Source organism: Molothrus aeneus, chromosome 10 (assembly GCF_037042795.1).
Source record: "Molothrus aeneus isolate 106 chromosome 10, BPBGC_Maene_1.0, whole genome shotgun sequence".
NCBI lineage: Eukaryota > Metazoa > Chordata > Aves > Passeriformes > Icteridae > Molothrus > Molothrus aeneus.
The window spans coordinates 8,503,817-8,521,943 of record NC_089655.1 but is presented as its reverse complement, the minus strand read 5'-3'; the positions used below and the strand labels follow the sequence as shown (position 1 = coordinate 8,521,943).

The following is an 18,127-nucleotide window of genomic DNA, read 5'->3' as shown; positions in this document are numbered from 1 at the left end:
GGCCAGGAGTAGCTCAGGGATTTCCCAGCATAAATGTGATTCTTTGTAGTAAGAAGCAGTGGATTTATCAGCTATGGACTCCATCTGCCTCCTCAGAGCTGTGCAAACTCCTGGCTTCCACAAAAGCCCATGCTGAAGATATTTCACTCCTTAACTGTCTGCTGCCTGAAAAACCCATTCTTCTTCTTGTTTCTTTGAGCTTGGTTCTTGTTGACTTGATCCAAATGCTGAAAGCCATGATTAGTAAAGCCTCAGAAGCCCCACTAATCCCAGACAGTGTGCATTGCAGTGGGGTAGCCTCAGGGTACAAGTGTAACAACATGCTACTACCTACTTATTCTGAAAATTTAGAAAAAAAGGGAAACATTTTGCTGAAATCAATAATGTCAGAAGGCATAAGGCAGGGGTTTGACTCATGGATTTGTCCCAAGTGGGAGATACTTACGTCACTGTCTTGGGTTTGTGCAGTGCAGCACATTTTTCATCATCACTTGGTTGCAGAGATGTCCAAAACGATCCCAGAAAGCATCAGTTGTGATTTGGGAACCTCTGTGAATTAAGATCTTTTCACAGATCACCATGCTAACATTATTACACTCATTTCAGGTTGGGGGCAGGTTGTTTTGTGCTGGTAGTTGTCCTACAGCTGAGTTCTATAAATATTTAGCTTTCCCACCAGCATCACAAGCTTCTCCATGCCTGCTGGGTATTTACATTTTGGCTTGTCTATTTTAAATTTCTTTAACACTTAGCTTTACACTTGGTACCTGTCATTGCATACAAGATCCTGGTATATAGCAACCCTCTTTCCTGCTCAAGGCATAGGGTACTTGAAATCTTTCTTTACATTCTGACTGGGTTAAAGAAATTCCATTATTTCCTCAGGCTACATTGCAGTCTGTCAGAGAAACCATTTTACATAGTTATTTCTCCTTTCAGCCACAAGTGCCTCACAGGACAGAAGAAGAAAAGTGATACAAAAGGCAAGGTTAGTTAGAAGTGTGATAAAGTTTCCCAGGTAACATAATTGCTTCCTTCTTCTGCAGATGTAGGGGCAAGAAACTACAGACATTTATGTGCTATTTATTACAACAAAAGCCCAGGCTTTGAGATCATCCATGGTTTGCTGGACAGAGTCATGCAGGTCCTGGAAGTACCACCAAATGAAGAGAATGGCTACACCATCAAGGCAGCTGAAGGTAAGGAAGAAAGAGCTACAGTGTACAGCAGAGGTGGTTGTGGAACTTAAATGTTCCCCTACAACCTGAGGAGAATTTTTGGTTCTTGTCAGCATAGAGACTAAGGATTAATATCATTATATGTGCTGTCATACTGCAGCATGATGGAATGATAGTGAAAAGGCATTGTCTGCATTCACTGATGGTAAAATGGGATTGTTGTCTTTGTGGGAGCTGCCCTGAGTAGATTAATGTAGTTTGTGAGTTCACAGCTTTTCAAGGGAATTTATAATAAAGCATATGCCCTGAGCTTCATGGGCTGTTTATCATGATTTAATCTGCTGATGGCAACAGGGTACATAGGAATTCACTGACCTGATGCACATGCCAGACACCCACTGTATCCTCCTTGGCTAACACAGCCTGGAAAAGGCAACTTCTTGTACTTCATCTTTTGGTTTCTAGCTTTATCTATAGCTTTTTTTTTTTATAGGTACCTTTTACTTATACATTCATGTGAAGACATATGCCTTATATATCTTTGATTCAAAGAGCTGCTGTCTTAGAGACTGACCCTGCTGCTTAGATAGTTGTATAACAGCCCTCTTCCTTCTCCATACAGGGTGAGCTGCACATGAATTAAAAATAACATCCTTAAATGCAGAATCTCCTCTGTGTATGTGCCTGTACATGTAAGAGAGAAAGCAAGCAGGCTGACCTGATTCCTTCATTGCAAAAATACAGGTTGATGGAAGAGAGCAGCACCAGCAACTCATCTATTCTGCTACCTAAAATAACAGTGTAGAAAATCCAGAATAGAAAAGCACAGCTGCAGGGATGGCAGCTATGATTCTATGTACATGTCATGCAGGGCTGCTCAGAGAGATGAGACACTGACTCAAACTGACTCAGCTTGAAGGAGTGCAGCCTCCATTCTGCACTTCTGGAACAGTGGCACTGACACAGGGGCCCTGGCAGCCTGACCCAACTCTGCTGTTCAGAGAACTTTAATGGAAGCTTGTTAGGGGTCTCCCTGTTCTGCAGTGTGCTGCCAAGATGCCAAACAGAACATTTGAGCTAAGTGGTCTTCTGGCACTTGAGTGCACACTTGTGTCAGACATATTGATGCTTTTTTTGAGACAGTACTGCTTTGCTCAGTATTTTTTAGGCAAACTCTCAATGGGCTTGTTAGAATATTGTTAATAGGATGCCCAGGTTGACCAGAAGAATGTTTAATACAATTATACTTGTGGTTCTAATTCTATCATGTAATAGCAAAGCCTCTTGTTTGGAAGGGGGGTGTGGTAGTGGGGAGTTAGGAAGAGCCTCTGGGAGCTGGGTACTCAGCTGCCATCGAAGTCAAACTGAAACGTTCTACTCCTGTTCAAAACTCTTCTGTAGCTGGTTTTTGAATAGACATACCAAGAGTTTACGTTAGTACTGAAAAATATTCACAAATGTTCTATATTTTGTGTTGTAACATGACAGCTGATGTCAAGAAACTGGAAAAAGGCCTCAAAAATAATCCTAACCCAGGGAAGAAGTTATTTCTAGATATTAGTGCTGCTCAGTATTCCTGATACTGTGAGATTTACAATGCTCACTCAAAATCCCTGCATTCCCATGACATTACTGCCCCACACATTTAGTGCACAGGGTGGATTATGCCTTGTCATGTGCAATATATTACAAGCAGTTTGTGGCTTTTGGTAAAAAAAAAAAAAAAAAAAGCAAGCATCTCCTACTTTCTGTTTCACCAGTGATTCAGAGACTCTCCTGGGATGGCACATGGATTCCTTGCAGTTTTCTTGACATTGGAATTTAACCTTGCTATCTATCAATGCAGATGGCTGATACTCTAGTGCCATAGCAAATGCAGTGTCACTGCACCAACTTAGCTTGAGACCTTCACTGCAGAGGTGGTTGGAAGTCAGAGTAACTTGGAGAATTTTGTTTTGGTTTTTTAGTGGTTGGTTTGCTTAATTGTTTGTTATTTTTAGTTTTTCTTAAGGTTCACAATCTGTCAATTAAGCATGTGTGAGAGAGATGCCAGCAGATGATGGAGTAAGGTATTTGCTCAGTGAAACAAAGATACCCTGCAACATCTTAAAGAGACCTCAGGATACTGAAATAATTCATAAGAGCAGTGCCAGTTACTTCAGAGGTTTGAAATCAGGACATTTACACATGGCACAGATTTTTAGAAGCATCTGCACCAAGCTGTTTTATTGCCTGTGCCAAATTACAAATTTGTACAGTGAGATTTATCCTAGGGCTCTGATTTAGAGAGATTTAGAGGCATTGTCTCTGTCCATAATCTTAAACAAAGCTTGAAACCAGTAAGCAACACAGTGTAAGGTAGAGTTTAGGCCAGTTATTTTTACTCCTTGTGTAACTGATGAAAATAGTTCCACTGATTATTGAAAAACAATACAGGGAATAAAATCTAGCTTGAAATGAGCAGCAGAGAACAGATAGAGATGTGCTGGGCACATATTTGACACTTTTCCAAATCCCTCTGGAAACTGAAATGCCTGTGCTGGGGTCCTGCTTGGTCCATATGTGCAGTGATGGTCATTTGAGCTCCTTCTGTTCTGCCAACACCTCAGTGCCCTGAGATTTGACCTCAGGGTCAGAGTGGTTTTGCCTCTCTAGCAACACCTGGGAAAAAAAAGTACAGATGCTAGAAAATATGGGTGAAATTGTGATGTTCCCCTGGCCTTTGCACTGTGCTTTGGTGTAATCTGAGCTAGGTAATAAATGGAGAAGAGCTGCTTACAGCAGCCCTAAGGAAGAGAGGCTTTTGACTGACTGAATTTGGGGATTTCAACATACATTTGACACTCAATGCCTTCCACTTTCTTAAAAGTTACTAATGGAACCTTCTTATTGCCACTGAACACACAAAATTAAAAGTTGTAAAGACAGAAGTCTGAAATGCTCCCCATTGCTTTAAAATGCACAGAATTAACTTTTTGACAGTGAATCCTATTGGCCTAGAAAAGCATTCTAGTTTTTATCTTTGTTTTATGGCATAGGCATCCATAATCAAATATAGATGGAAAAGATCAATGATCAATCCTCAAACTTGTATGTGCTCCATAATAAAAAAACCACCAAACTTCTGAGACTTAACCATTCCATACCATTAATAAAATGTAAATATCAGTATGGATGTGTATGATTAGAAGTAAATAATTTTTTAAATTTAAAAATACAGGTAGAAAGAGATAACAAATTTAGTTATATGTTCCCAGGTAATTTCATAAAATTATTTAATTTTTAGTTCACTGTCATTGGTTTTAGTTCCCTTGAACAGAATAATTGAGGCATTATTATATTGAAAGATATTCTTAATTTCAAGTTTTATTCAGTGTTTTCTGCAATATTTTAGTGATCTTGTGCTTTTGCATGACCATCTGAGGTGACAATTTAACATCACAGGAGGTGATGTTAATCATGGGGTTTGGGTCCCGAGTAAAGCCTTACTTAGGCTGAAAAGAATAAAGAAGGGCTTAGGAAATCCTGACAGTGGATTATATATCAGAGTCTTCAAAGGAGTGGTGTGAAGTGGAAGGTGTAATTATCTTCACTCCTAATGTAACATTTAAGAGTCCCTTATTTAAGAAAGAAACCCCTGGTTTGGCAGTACCTTTCAGGAGTCTCCATACTTGGCACATGGAATTTAGCACAAACTGTTTGAAAAGGAAAGATGATATCCCTGTTTTATCAAAATGAAACAACTTGACAGGTTCACAGAAAATGTTACAGAGAATCTTCTCCCCTGTCTGCCCCACTGGCCTCCCTGACAAAACTGAAATAGCAATCTCATGAAAACAAGCAACCCCTAAAGAGAATCAACTTGTGACAGGAGCTTCCTTTTTCTACAGGATTGATTCTCGGGGATTTCAGCTACCTCTTGAATTTATTAATTTAATTTTTTAAACTAAATGTTCATGCTATTCATTCTTTTAAGGTAATGATCAGCTTAGCAAAGCTGGGAAGTCAGCCTATTTGTATTCAATGTGAAAGGTGTACATAATAAATACTGCTGCATTCAGTAACTGACAGTTGTCTTGAAAAAAAAAAAAATCCAAAAAAACCCCCAAAAACACCAGAAGAAGTTGCACTCCCTTCTTTTTACTGCCCTCATTTAATTAAATGAAAGGTGTGGTGAAGTGTAGAAAATTTTAGTTCCACAGTAAATCATAGTAATAGCTTCCCATTTAATAAGGTTCAGCTGTGAAATTAGAGGTGTAATAGTTAGCTCCATAACTAAGAACATCAATAAACATTGGCTTTTATAGTAATAATTACACAATAAACAACTTGAAAAGAAGACTTAGACCATGGACCTCAATTCACAAGACAAGAGGAGGGAAGTCTGGGACTGATTCCAAGTTAGAGGTATGGAATTGAACTGCAGCATCTATCTCTGGTGATCAGCTCAAATTGGGAGACTGAGCTATATGCAGATATTTAGTGCCTATATTGAGCCTGGCATTATTAATATCTGCCTTATTTTAAGAAATTGTAGCTTGATTGCTCTTAATTGCAATCCTGGCCTTTCAGCTGCCTGTCTTGGCAGCCTTTGCATTGGTCACAGATGTCAATAACTGTCTATTTACTCATAGATAAATAAAGGATATGTGCCAATTTTTTTTTTTACCAGGCCTCCAAATCTAATTTCTGACATACTGGGAGGTATCAGACAATTCTTAGTCCACTTAGCTGGCATTCTTATAGGTGCCATTGCATAGTCTTTCAAATTACAAGTTTGTAGATAATCACATTTGTTTGAAAGCATCCATTCTTAATTAAACACATCAGCCAGCAATTCACTGTGCTCCACTCCTGTTAGTTTCACTTTTGCCACTACCCCACAATTTTTTTTTAACACTGAGGATCAACTTAGATCATCCACCTTGGAATACTGGCACCACATGAACATTTTTCTAGTACTGCTGAATTTCCAGTATTGGGACTCCAGGTTAACAGGAGCAGGCAGGATATTTGCTCTGAGAATTGCACCACAATTCTGATGCCTGAGACTCCTGGTGTTTTAGAAGCATCCTGGCAGATGTAGCCAGATCTATTCTTCGTTTTTTCAGTGGAGTAAGGACAACACCTTACTCTACTCAATAGTACTTCCCCCCCACCCCAGATGAAAAGATTTATTAACAACTTAAAACATTTCTGTATCTTTAGCCAGTCTTGTTAGTAAATGAAAGTGCCTAAAATTTGTTTCCAATATCCCCAAGTCTTTTTTAAACGCTGTCTTTACTGCAGCCAGTTATTAATCTTTCCTTATTTTTTCAGTTCCTTGATGAATTTCAGCCACCATTAATAATCACATTTTCTGAAGTGCAAATTATTTCTCTCATTTTTGTCTCTGAGGAACTTTCTGATTTTTGACCACATTCATTTCAGCACTAAATAGGAATAGGGTTTTGGACAAAAACATTCTTCTTTTTTATTATGAAACTGCTAGTACTCATTTATCAAATAAATTGTTCTTGAAGATCTTCCACTGTTTCTGTTTATTTCCCTCCCTACCTCCCAGACAGCTTAATGAATTAATAGTGAGAGGTAAGAACAGGTGCTTTTTTTCAAACCTGACTGATTTCAGTACTTTAAAATGTATTACCCTAATTCTGCAAGAGGTTTCAGAAGTGCCAGCAGTGATCATTAAAACAGCTTAATTATAAATTATCTCACTAACTTGGATGTTTGTCACTAGCTCTTCTTGCTTTTCCAATGTTGGCCACTACTTTTGAGATCTAATTAATTTCTCATCCTTTTCTCTTGAACAGATTTTTCTGTAGCATCAAGAGAACTTAGTTACATGAAGAATAACAGTTCCAACAATTCAAAATTGCATTAAATTATCTAATAAAGTGGGTGCGGCTGCTTGCTTTATGTCCCTTTAACTGTCTCTTATCTCTGGTCTCTCCTTTCTGTAATACAGGTCTTCAGATTTATAGGAACTAAATCCCTATGAATTTGTGCCAAGTTTATTTCTGTTCTATCAAGCATCTTCCCACTCTGGTTTAATGCCTCAAATTTGATTTTAACTGCATTAATACCCAAGGAGATACCCAAGAAAGATGTGAAACAGGATGATTGCCTGTATGACTGATGTAGCCAAAGTGGGAGTTTACAGTATTTGGAGTATCTCCAGATAAATCTGGTTTATCAGCTCTGACACTGGACACCTCAGAGGTGTTTTGCTGTTGGAAGTGATGCTGGTAGGCCAAACAGCACCGAATTTGTGGCAAAACCCAGAGCTGGATTTTAGAAATAGGTCTCATTTCTTTAGCTTTGCATTATACTGTTGATTTTTAGTATGAAAAAAGGGCTTTTTCCATTCCTGTGGTCACTTCAGCTCTTCTCTAAACTTCTTGAATGTCCCTTCAAGTATCAACCCTTGTCCCCAAAAAGCTGTGTGAGTTAAAGTACATTATTTTAGCACAGCATGGGATAATAAAAGGTTTGACAGGCTTAGACTTCTTTGTCTTTTAAACTTTCATCACCAAATAATGTTTGACACACTTTTTTCCCCCCACATATGAAATTAAAGAAATTCAATTAGAGAACAAAGAAAGTATTAGTTTCTCAAATCCAGGAGATTATTTTAGAAGAGAAACTCCTTTTAATTGACTCATTTAGAACTATGTGTCCTGTAGTGGGAGGGGGGGAAAAAAAAATCTATGGCAACTGCAAAAACACTGTGAGGAAAGATGTCAAGTGAGTTTGGAAAGAGACAGAAGCTATCTTCTACTGTCAAGCTGTCTTCTAGTGCCTCTTTTTGTAAGCATTAACTGTTAAAGATTACAATATTTTTCTTCAGAATATAAAATTGCATTTTATTCTGACAGGTTAGGCATGCTCCAAGGAGTAAGCATTTCTCCTGACAGTTAAGAGTTTTCATTTTCTATCAGTTTTTGCCAACCAGAACCATCTGAATCACTGGCATTTGTGTTCCTTGAGCTGAAGATGTCAATGTCTTCTCCCTGACAACTCTTGGCTCTTCTGCTGTTCCTTTACTGGAGGGGCCTCTTCAGAGTTTAATTCCTTTGGTTTTGGCCCCCAAAGGCAACTATCTTTTTTAATCACACATCATAACAAGTCTTAACAGATAAAAGTCTTCCTTGCATCAAGAATTTTAGATGTCTGGCTCAGCTCTGCATTGTATAATTATAGATTTAGGCAATTCCCAACTTTTTACATTTTAAAATAGAAAATTATTTCTTATTAATCAACTATATTTTCAATATTGCAAAGCCTTCTCTATAAAAGAAATTATTAATCCAAGGCAGTAGCAGAAAGAGCAGCAATAGCACAGCTCCTTTCTCAGGGTGAAGTTCTGGCTTCTCTGAAGAAATGCTGCATTTGCCCACCCCTACAGCTCCACCTTTCAACTCCATTCTCATCTGCTCAGCCTGCTGTGGCTGTATCACCTTTCATTTTCTCTGCCATGCTGATATTAATGCCACCAAATGTGAGCATGTCAATTTTATACTTGATAGTTTAGCAGTTCTCCAGTCTGGTGTGATTTTTCAACTTTGATATGAAGGCAGAGGGGTGGTGCTTCAAATTTAATCTTAATTTTTGTTTTCTTTTTATTTCTGCAGTAACATTTTAAACATGAATTTGCAAGATATTGCCTCAAATGTTTAGATCAGTGTGAATGCAGGCTTCAAGGATACCTGTTGCCCATGGTGGAGGAACTGACTTGATCTTGGCTTGTGGTGTTAGAGAAGAGCAGATGCACAGAGAAATGCTGAGCTCACCCTCAGCTGAGGCATTTCTGCCTTTCTGCATTCCATTTCTGCATTTCTGCTCCTGCTGGAGCCACTGTGCTTCAGCCACCAGGCATTGCTTTGCAACATGAGCCTTAGCTGCTGAAACTAAGTGATGCACAGTTGCAGTGGCTGCTGAGATTCATTGTTGAATGATGTATTATTCCCTGCCAGGTTGTTTTCTGAAAGGCATGAAATGGGGGAGCTGTGAAAGCAGAACATGAGGTGGCTCTTGGTTACCTCAGCCAAGGCACTGGGAGAGGAGGGCAGCTTGGTCTAGGACAGGAGTGATTAAACAACAAGCAAACCAAGTGTGACACACTAAAGCAGACTTGCAGCCTGGCTTAGTGCTGGTTCTTGTTATTCTCTAGTGCCTGTATGAAAGCAGAGCCTAACAAGCTAAACCTGCTGCCTTGCTGTGCACACACAGAGTATGCTATACCCCCTGCCAGAAAGCATATGGCTTATTGTTTCCTAGTTTCTCACAGATTCTGCTGTTTGCAAGGATAAATCATTCCTCTAGGTATCCAAAAGGGATTAAAACACTCATGGGACACAAATAAAGTTTTTTTTTAATATTCAAATCTTGGTGTTCTCTAGCTCAAGTGAAATAGCAAGATTTCTTTTTTTTTTTTAAATCTTTAAATCTTTTTTTGGGATTAGGAATTGCTTAGTTTTATAGACAAAATAGCTGTGACATAATATCAGCTTAGGTTTGTGACTTTTAGACAAAGTATAGTGTTTCAGATAAATCTGGATAAATCAGATAAACCAGCCTAAGAGCAAAGATTAGCTGTGTAATGGTAACTCTGCAAAGCAACTAAACTCCAGAGAGTTGGTTGCATGGAGAGTTGCCGTTTCCCACAGCTGCCCCACAAAGGCAAATTTTTTGAGCTTTATACACAAGTACTGATTTCTACAGAAATACATTGAATTTGATAGATTTCTTTCTAAGTTTCCTACTCTTTTTGTTTCTGCAAGCAGTATTTAATAAGAGAACCCCAAATACCTGCATTCCTTAGCCTCAGCATCCACAACAAGTATTACCTTCCATTAGGAAAGGCAGGGGCACAGTGATTTTACCCAGATAATTTTGTGTCTAAGGCTAACACAGGTGAATAAAGAGATGCCTCAAACCTACTGCATTCTTCAATCACTTTCTGACATCCAGCAGCACCAAACAACCTCTGTTAAAGCTCCTGGACACTCCACAGCAAGAATGAAAAACAAATCCAGCTTATAGGGTTGCATATGAGGGTTCTGATGAGATAGAAGAGTTAGTTTTCCTCACACCCTCCCTGAAATACAAATTAATAGGAGCTCAGCCATTGACTTAGTTGTAATAGGAGAAGATGATTCACTGACTGACCACTGCAGATCTGTGGATCATTCTCCATGTTCCCAGCCTTGTTGTCTGCACAAGGACTCCAATATTCTATTTTTGGATATCCAGTGTAGCAGCCCAGGTAAATAATTGATTGTCACTTTACCCTCTTCTGCTCTACCCTGTGTGAGGAGGCTTGTGGAAAAACAGAGGAAGAGATCAGAATGAAAGATGCCCTTTAGACAAGGACATATTCATTCCCATCACACAGATACTGATTCTGTGATTTTTGTCAAGTGTTAATTATTTTCTTGAGAGGGGTAATTAAAGCACGTGCCTTAAATCTAATTGTATTAATTTGAATTCCCTGGTGTGTCACTACAGTTAGGTGTGATCTGGGGAAATGGCTGTCATTCTGGCACAACTTTAGTCAGGATTTACAAATCAAGAGACTAAAGATAACAAATATCTCACTGATCCCAAAGTATGGTTTTTCTGGGCTTGAGAATATAAGGGAGAAGAACTGCTGACAATGTGCAACTTATGAGAACAATTGGTCTCTCAGTTTGTTCCAAAAATCATGGAAGATTTGAGATGTCTGTGATTTTAAGAATTAGCTGGAGGTAAACCATTCCATGACAAGACCTGATTTTGAGTTTGTTGGTTTGCATAAGGTTCTGGGAGCCTTTCTGTGCTGTGTATGTGGGCAGAAAGAGGGGGCTGGGCTGAAAGTGCCCCCTGACTCTGCATTTGATTTGCATTTTCTGCCTAAAGAAGGAAATCAGTCAAAACTGTGAAGAACTTGATCCTAAAACCAACATCTAACCTCACAAAACTAAATTCCATCCAGTGTAGCACAGGCAAAATCCTTCCCCAGGTGAGCTGGGGTGAGGTAGTGAAAGGGCAGCTGGAGTCACCAAAGGGAGGAGGATGAAGATGAAAGGGCACTGAGGCCAGATGAGCTCTGCTCTGTTACCTCCTTAAGCTTCAGCTTCCAGTGCTCCTTCAAATTACAGGAACAAACAAGTGGGTTTGAAGGCTTAGTGCAACTGCAGGCCTATAATACAGCTTTAATCTATTTCTTTTTGAAAGGAAGGGAGAGTAAGGTAGAGAAAAGAAACTGTGCAAGGTGTTTGACAACAAAGAGTGCAGCGAACTCAGAGCTCTTTGAGGGTCAATTAGCCAGAAAATGTGCTAAAGACTACATGCTCTGTTGGATTATTGGCCAAAGAATTACCCCAAAGCAATCAAAGTGGCCCTGTTGCCTGAATACAGAAAGGCAATTACAGATTTTGAGGACATGCTACAGAAGCTTTAATTAAAGGTATTACTTCTACATCACTGAACATTAGAAATTAAATTCTTACTTGCAGCCACGAGAAGCAGCTTTTGTCTTTGCCTTGTGTGTAGTGTGTCAGCATAAGGCAGGGCTGGCTTTGGCATCCCTTCTTTAGGAAGGTGGATTGGATTTCACCCCACCCCTTCTCCTAACTACCACTTACACACCTGACATATTAAGAGGTGGATTTCCACTGCTAGACCTTCAGGCTTCCTCTGGCATTGTCTGGGTCTCTATCAGCAAGGACAATACAAACTCTAACTAGATTTCAAGGTGAAGTTTATGAAGTTTATTTGTGTGCAGAGCAGAAAGGATTTACTATGTCAAGAGGGATAAATCTGTTACCCTTAAAACAGAAGTTAGAGTAAACTACAATTTTCAAATGAATTTTGACTCTCAGTGTAGTTGATGGTACAACCAACCAGTTGCACCTACAAGAGCAGCCTGGCAGGCTAATTGCACCAGCAGCAAACACAATCCCTTCCTAACACACCTGCTCAGAGTGGGGCCTCCAGGCCTGCTTTTGTGCCCCCCTGACCAGGGGCAGATTCTTGAACCATGCTCTTCACAGCCATGCTGTTCTTGGATGATGCTGCACGGACAGACAGGACAAACTATGGTGAACTCCTGCTCACAAGCTGCAGCTCACACTGCCAGTGATTCTGGAAAGACTCCCTTTGGCATGAAGGCTTTGCTGAAGCTTTAGAGTGCTGGCCTTCAGCTTCTAGTGTGGCTTAAACAAAGTAAAGGTGTGTGCACTTTCTGCTGCTGTCCCATGTGTGCAAGCAGCTTCAGCACATGTCTTTCATACAGCCTTGACTCTCACTCTGAAGCTTCTACTTTACTTCAAGAGCTGAAGTCACATAACACTGCCCAGTCCATAAGAGAAGCTTTGTTAGAAATCCTAACCACCATTGCCATTTATCTGATAATACCAGAAACACACAAATTAGGATGAAAACAGTCCTTACCTTTGTTTCCTGGTTGTTTTGAGGACCCTCCTGGTTTGCTGCCCTGCTCCATGGGTTTCTCAGATCCTCCTGCAGCCTGTGTCTTACCCCAGCACAGCAGGTTCCTCTAGCTCAGGTCTCCTTTTATGCTTGTGGTGGGTCCCTCAATCAAAACTCTCCCCCAGCTGCAAATGGTTGTTTCTCTTGCCCCCTTCCTGCTCAGGTTTTTCATGTTTCTTCTGAGATTTTTTTTTCCTTCTTTGCTTCCCTTTCAATGTCTGAATTTTTTAACCTGGAGTTTAGATTTGCTCCAAATTCTGGTTCCATGGCAGAGGCACATGGAGCAACAGCACCCAGTCCAATGCATGAGCCAAGCTCCTTCCCTCACCACCTGTGTGGTCAAAGGAAGAGTCACTAAGATGGGGAAGGCTTTAGATCCCCCTGAGGGATGCAGTCTGGAGGCCCTTTTGGCAGGCAGGAATATACTTTGAAGCATTCTGTAGTGCAGCCAATTACCATAATAATGGTTCCATTATGAGCCAGAGTTCATAAACTCTCTGTAAACCTGTTTCTCAGCTCATGTTTCTTTGGTGCAAGAGCCATGTGTTGGCTGGACAGATGGGGGCTCTAAAGTTTTTAACAGGTTCTTTCATTTTTATTTGCTTATTGTCTGATCTTTTCCAGCCCCAGAATTGTGCCCTGCAGTTGCCATGTCTGCAGAGCATGGGGCACACTGGTGACTGCCCAACATTTCAGGGTCAGCTTAACTAGAAATTGAGACGTTGTTTGAAGGTCCCATTTCCTGCACTTTGGGGACCTAAATGTTCCCCCTTGGTATTATATATTTCCCTCTTAGCTGCAAGGAAGTGCAAAGAAAAGGAATATCATGGGCCAGCATCAGTTGCTGCATGGGATGGAAAATTCTGCTCAGTGTGTAACCCATAGCCTGGAGCAGCATATTTGGAACTCACTGGGACTAGGAGACCAACAACTGGTGATGGATAGCAGAGCATTTGTTGTGTATGAAAACAGCATTGTTTCACACAATGGGAAGTGGCACAGATCTGGGAAACTGCCCTTGTTAGATTGATTGAGTACAGTATTATTTTAGACCCCATCAGATATCTACAAGAAGTTTAAAAACAATTTAAGTCTCATGACATAGCTGGCTCTAGATGTGCAAGAAGATAAAACAACTTTCCCAAGACTACACAGAAGGAAACTCAGAACAGACAAGTCAGACTCACAGCTTTTTATCTGACCCTACTGTCAAAGCTCTTTTTTCCCTATAGATTTATAGAGGGGTACCATACCAACATTATGAACTTCTGCTTGGCTCTTGTGCCAGTTCAAGCTTACAGTCAAGTGTCTAAAAGAAAGTCTCTGTGTGCTGCTCACATCTTTGGTACAATACCATCTTTATTTACAAATAGGAAAGCCTTTACCACTAAGGAAAAGGCAACTTTATTTTTAGGTTATGTTTTCACCCACAGTCTGCAGAGTGATCTGTATGTGTGACATTTGACTCTTTTCTAAATTTGTTTCATCTTGTTTTGAATAGTGCAGCCTGGCAGTGGCAAGTGTCTCTTTGGCTGGAGTCATGTGCCAGTAGCATCCAGGGTGAGGTAATTTCACTGTTGTACATCCAGTGTAAGTAGCTGGTTTGTGCTTGTAGCTAAGACTGGAACTGGATCATTTAAAAGATTCTACTTCCAGATATTTTTAAAACAGCCTTTAAGCAATGTTACTGTGTTCACTTACTACTGTGGTCAGATTTCTCAAGGTGGCCAAAATTGAAGTGGACATTGAAGTTAATTTGCACCTGCAGCAACTCAGGCAAGAAAAAGACCTAATTGCTGTTCTTGTAGCTGCAAGTTACAACTACAAACCTCATAGGAGACACTTCTTAAATGAATTATTTCCACTGGGGAGCTAACAGAGAATATCTCTGGGCTTGACCACTAGTGATCAGAGGATCATGAAAATGTTCCTGAGATTTGAGGTTCATTTGGACATTATTGCCTTTTTAAGTAGCTCCTTGTACACACAGTAAAAGTTATGGGCTGATCCTGATGCTTAAGCAGCATTTGGGGCAACCAGTGAGTAACTTGCTGTCAGGAAATTCTTGTGATCCTTTTGCAGAGGACACTGAAGGCAGCAGCATTAAAAGCAGGGTGGAGGAGCTTTCTGAGGATTCAAAATCTGTAGAATTCAGTGGCCTTGTTTCATCCTCTCCCCTCCCCTTTGATGTCCCAGCATTGCCTGCTGCACAGCTCACAGGATGTCCCACACACTGTGCCTTGCTTCCACACGCTGGTTTGGAAAGAGGTGCTTTCAGAAGCAGCAACTGGCTGGTCTGGCTTGGGTTTGTCTTTAGAAGGGCTATCAGATAAAAATGCCTCTCACCTCAAGACAGAGGCCAAAAAATGCAAGTTCAGTTGCAATAGACAAGCTTGAAGAAAGTGCTGGTAGAGCCACCACACACAGGGAAGTTCCCAGGTAGGAAAGTGTTTCCATGAAAAGATCTGCACAGCTGCTTCAAAGTTCTTCATGGCAAATCTAACTACTTTTTTAGGAAAAAGCTTCCATGTAACATTTAAAAATTGGGATCTGGGTTGGAGGTAAGAGGAAGATGATCTTTGGCTTTCTTTGAATGTTCATTGTTTCACAGTTTTATGGTGTATAGGAGACTGATTAAAAAGCTCTTCCCCAGCTGAGGAATTCAGGTTGTTTTTAATTATGTAATAGGCAAACAAGGGTGACATGCCTACTTACTCTTTAGATGACAGCAAGCTTTATTTCTTTAAACAGACTAAGGTGGGAGACATTCAAATGTTAAATAGCCTGAAGGCTGCAAAAGTTCTTCATTTCAGTAGCCCTCTGACTCAACTGTGCTAATTTCTATTGCAAGAGGAACTTAGTCAAAACAATTGAGTGTGAAAAATGTCCACGCTTTGGGCTTTACATTTTATTTTTAACTCAGTGTTTTCTCATTCTCTATCAATCATGACAACTCTTAATGCAAGAATGTGAGAGCCCCTTCTGAGCATCTCAGCACAGAGAACCATTTAATACTGAGAGCTTTGTTCTGCACGTTAAATGCCTATTGACTCCTCCAGCCCAAAGAAATATTGATTTTTCTCTCACTTTCTTTCCAGGCACTGCTTTCTTTCCTGGTCGCTGTGCTGAGGTCTTTGCCAAAGGTCAAAGCATTGGGAAACTTGGAGTGGTACACCCTGATGTTATCACCAAGTTTGAGCTCACCATGCCTTGCTCTGTCCTGGAGATCAATATTGAGCCCTTTGTGTGAAGACGTGACTTTTATCTGTGACCGCCTCCCACTGTCACGTGCAGCACCCTCTCCTGTCTGCTCCCAGGGGACATCCTCTTATGCTTTTATGTTCCAATAAACCAGAAAAACAGACCCTGTCTCCCTGAGTAAATGTGTTGTGTGCAGTGCAATCTGGCTGGCTTCTGCAGGGAAGGAATGTGGGATCTCAGACTAGGCTGTGCCCTCAATGTTTTCAAAGGGCAGGGGGGAAGAAACAAGTTGGGTCAAAGCCCAGGGTTTTACAAGAGAAATGTAATGGCAGAGCACATGATTAGTTTTCAAAATCAGAAATGTTCCACAGACACAGCTTCATACTGTAACTGATTATGGCTGCATAACAGGAATCTCATTCTTTTCTTAGTGCATGAAATAAGATAATTGATTAGAGCAAATGTTGAGTGAATGTGAGCAGAACTAAGGAGTTGAGCTTTTATTCTATACGGTTGTCATGTGCTCATCAATGGCTGAGGGAGGAAAATAAACTTGTTTCATGAAAACCAGAGCTATTTTGTAAGCAAAATGTGTGTAATATCTGCTTCCCTGCTCCAGACATAACTGCTGGTCCTTTATCATTCTAAATTCAGCAAGGGGAGGGGGTGGAATTAAATTTTTTTCACTGTTGATGTCAGCCTAGCGGTTTTTGAAGCTCCAAACCAAATGGGGAAGTGCATTTAAGAGCATATGCCAGTGGTGTTTTGCATGAGTAGCAGAAAACTATCAAAGCCTTTGTGTGCCTGAGGCTGGCATGTTTGTCTGCACAAGTGAGCGTGGGCCCGCTGCACTCCCAGCCCCACCAGGGCTTTCTGGACCCCAGCTGTGCAGCAGGACCGTGCAGCTTTTGGGCAGGGTTACTTTTCTGGCAGTTCTACCCCTGCCAGTACATGAGAACCTCTCATGGGCCAGGCTTTTCCTTCTAGGTGGCTTTCTGGCAGCAGTTGTGTCACAGCTTCATGCATTGTGCCTCTGCTCTCTGAAACTGAGAAGCTCTATCCAGCATAGTGATGGCCAATCCTTCCTTTCTGCAGGAATGTCACCAAGTGGGTGGCCAGCTCAGTACACTGAAGCAGCTCTTGACTGGCAGCCTTGTGGAGCTGGCTGTCCCTCCTTTGCTATACTATAACCATTGCTAATGCTGCAGGCCAACAACAGCCAGGATTTTGTGTTAGGCCGATGCACTGTGGCTCCTTTCTGCTGTGAGAGCCAGGAGGGGCTGTCCAAGAGTGGCCATCTGGGAAGGGTGTCACAATGACTGCCCCCCTGAGCAGGGATGTGCAGTGTGAGGTAAGCCTGTATGAGCTGCACAGACCCCTATCACTGGGCCCACGAGGGCTTTTCAACGGCAGCGCCATCAATAATCTCAACAGGTGGGAAGGCAACAGGCAAGGCTTTTTGGTGCAAGTGATAATCCAGTATGAAATATGCACTACAGTGACCCATCTGGAAACCCTACGGTTCCCCTCAGATGGAAGTGTAGATTTTAATTATCTCTGCATGACAGACGTGAAATGAGAACACAGCTCTTGCCATACGTTGCACCACTGACTCCAGTGCCCACGGAGAGTGAGAAAACTGCAGCTCACATTTTAAACCTCCCAGGGGATCAGGCAGCTTGGCATTTGCAGGATGTCTCTCTCCATGATGCCTACACAACTGTAAGCAGGCAGGCTCGCAGTGTGGGAAGCAATGTGTAAGGCAGATGGAAAGCATTAACCCCCCCTTGTTTATTGGTGTGTCATGCACGGGGATTAGGACGACAATGAGGCAGATTTGCATTGCAGCAGAGCACAGGCATATTTGCGTGCACTAAATATATTTCTCTACACAAGATTTTCTGACTCTTTGGGTGTCCCAATTCTCCTGTGAATTTAGCTGTCCTTTGAGTATAAAGACTAGATTAAGCTGGGACTAAGGGCTTGAGCTGCAGTGGCATGTGTTGTGAGGCTTTCAGGGATCGCTTCTTTTTCATACCATTTGCTCGTGCATTGGCAGCTAAATGCTCCAAAACCACGAGCTTTGTCCCAGGTAAGCACCATTACTTGCTAAAAGTAGAGGATGGGAATCGAGAGAAAGGCTAAAAAGCCTCTTCAGAGTCCCTGACCCCTCCAGTTAACTATGGTGCCAGCAGCCTTGCAATGAAATTCAAGCTCTGCTGTAGTGCTGAGCTCAGGATTAACTGTGATTCCTGATGAGTGGGACACTTCAT

The 18,127-nt window shown here is 41.2% G+C and overlaps 1 protein-coding gene across 1 annotated transcript in view; it reads left to right on the top strand.

Moving 5' to 3' along the window:
• Nucleotides 1-16,017, top strand: part of FARSB (phenylalanyl-tRNA synthetase subunit beta) — a 35,239-nt gene extending 19,222 nt beyond the window's left edge. Inside the window, exons 16-17 of the mRNA XM_066556848.1 lie at nucleotides 1,047-1,199; nucleotides 15,752-16,017. Coding sequence (XP_066412945.1) covers nucleotides 1,047-1,199; nucleotides 15,752-15,903 — 305 coding nt within the window. The 3' untranslated portion in view covers nucleotides 15,904-16,017. The remainder of the gene's footprint in view (nucleotides 1-1,046; nucleotides 1,200-15,751) is intronic.
• The last annotated feature ends 2,110 nt before the right edge of the window (nucleotides 16,018-18,127 follow it).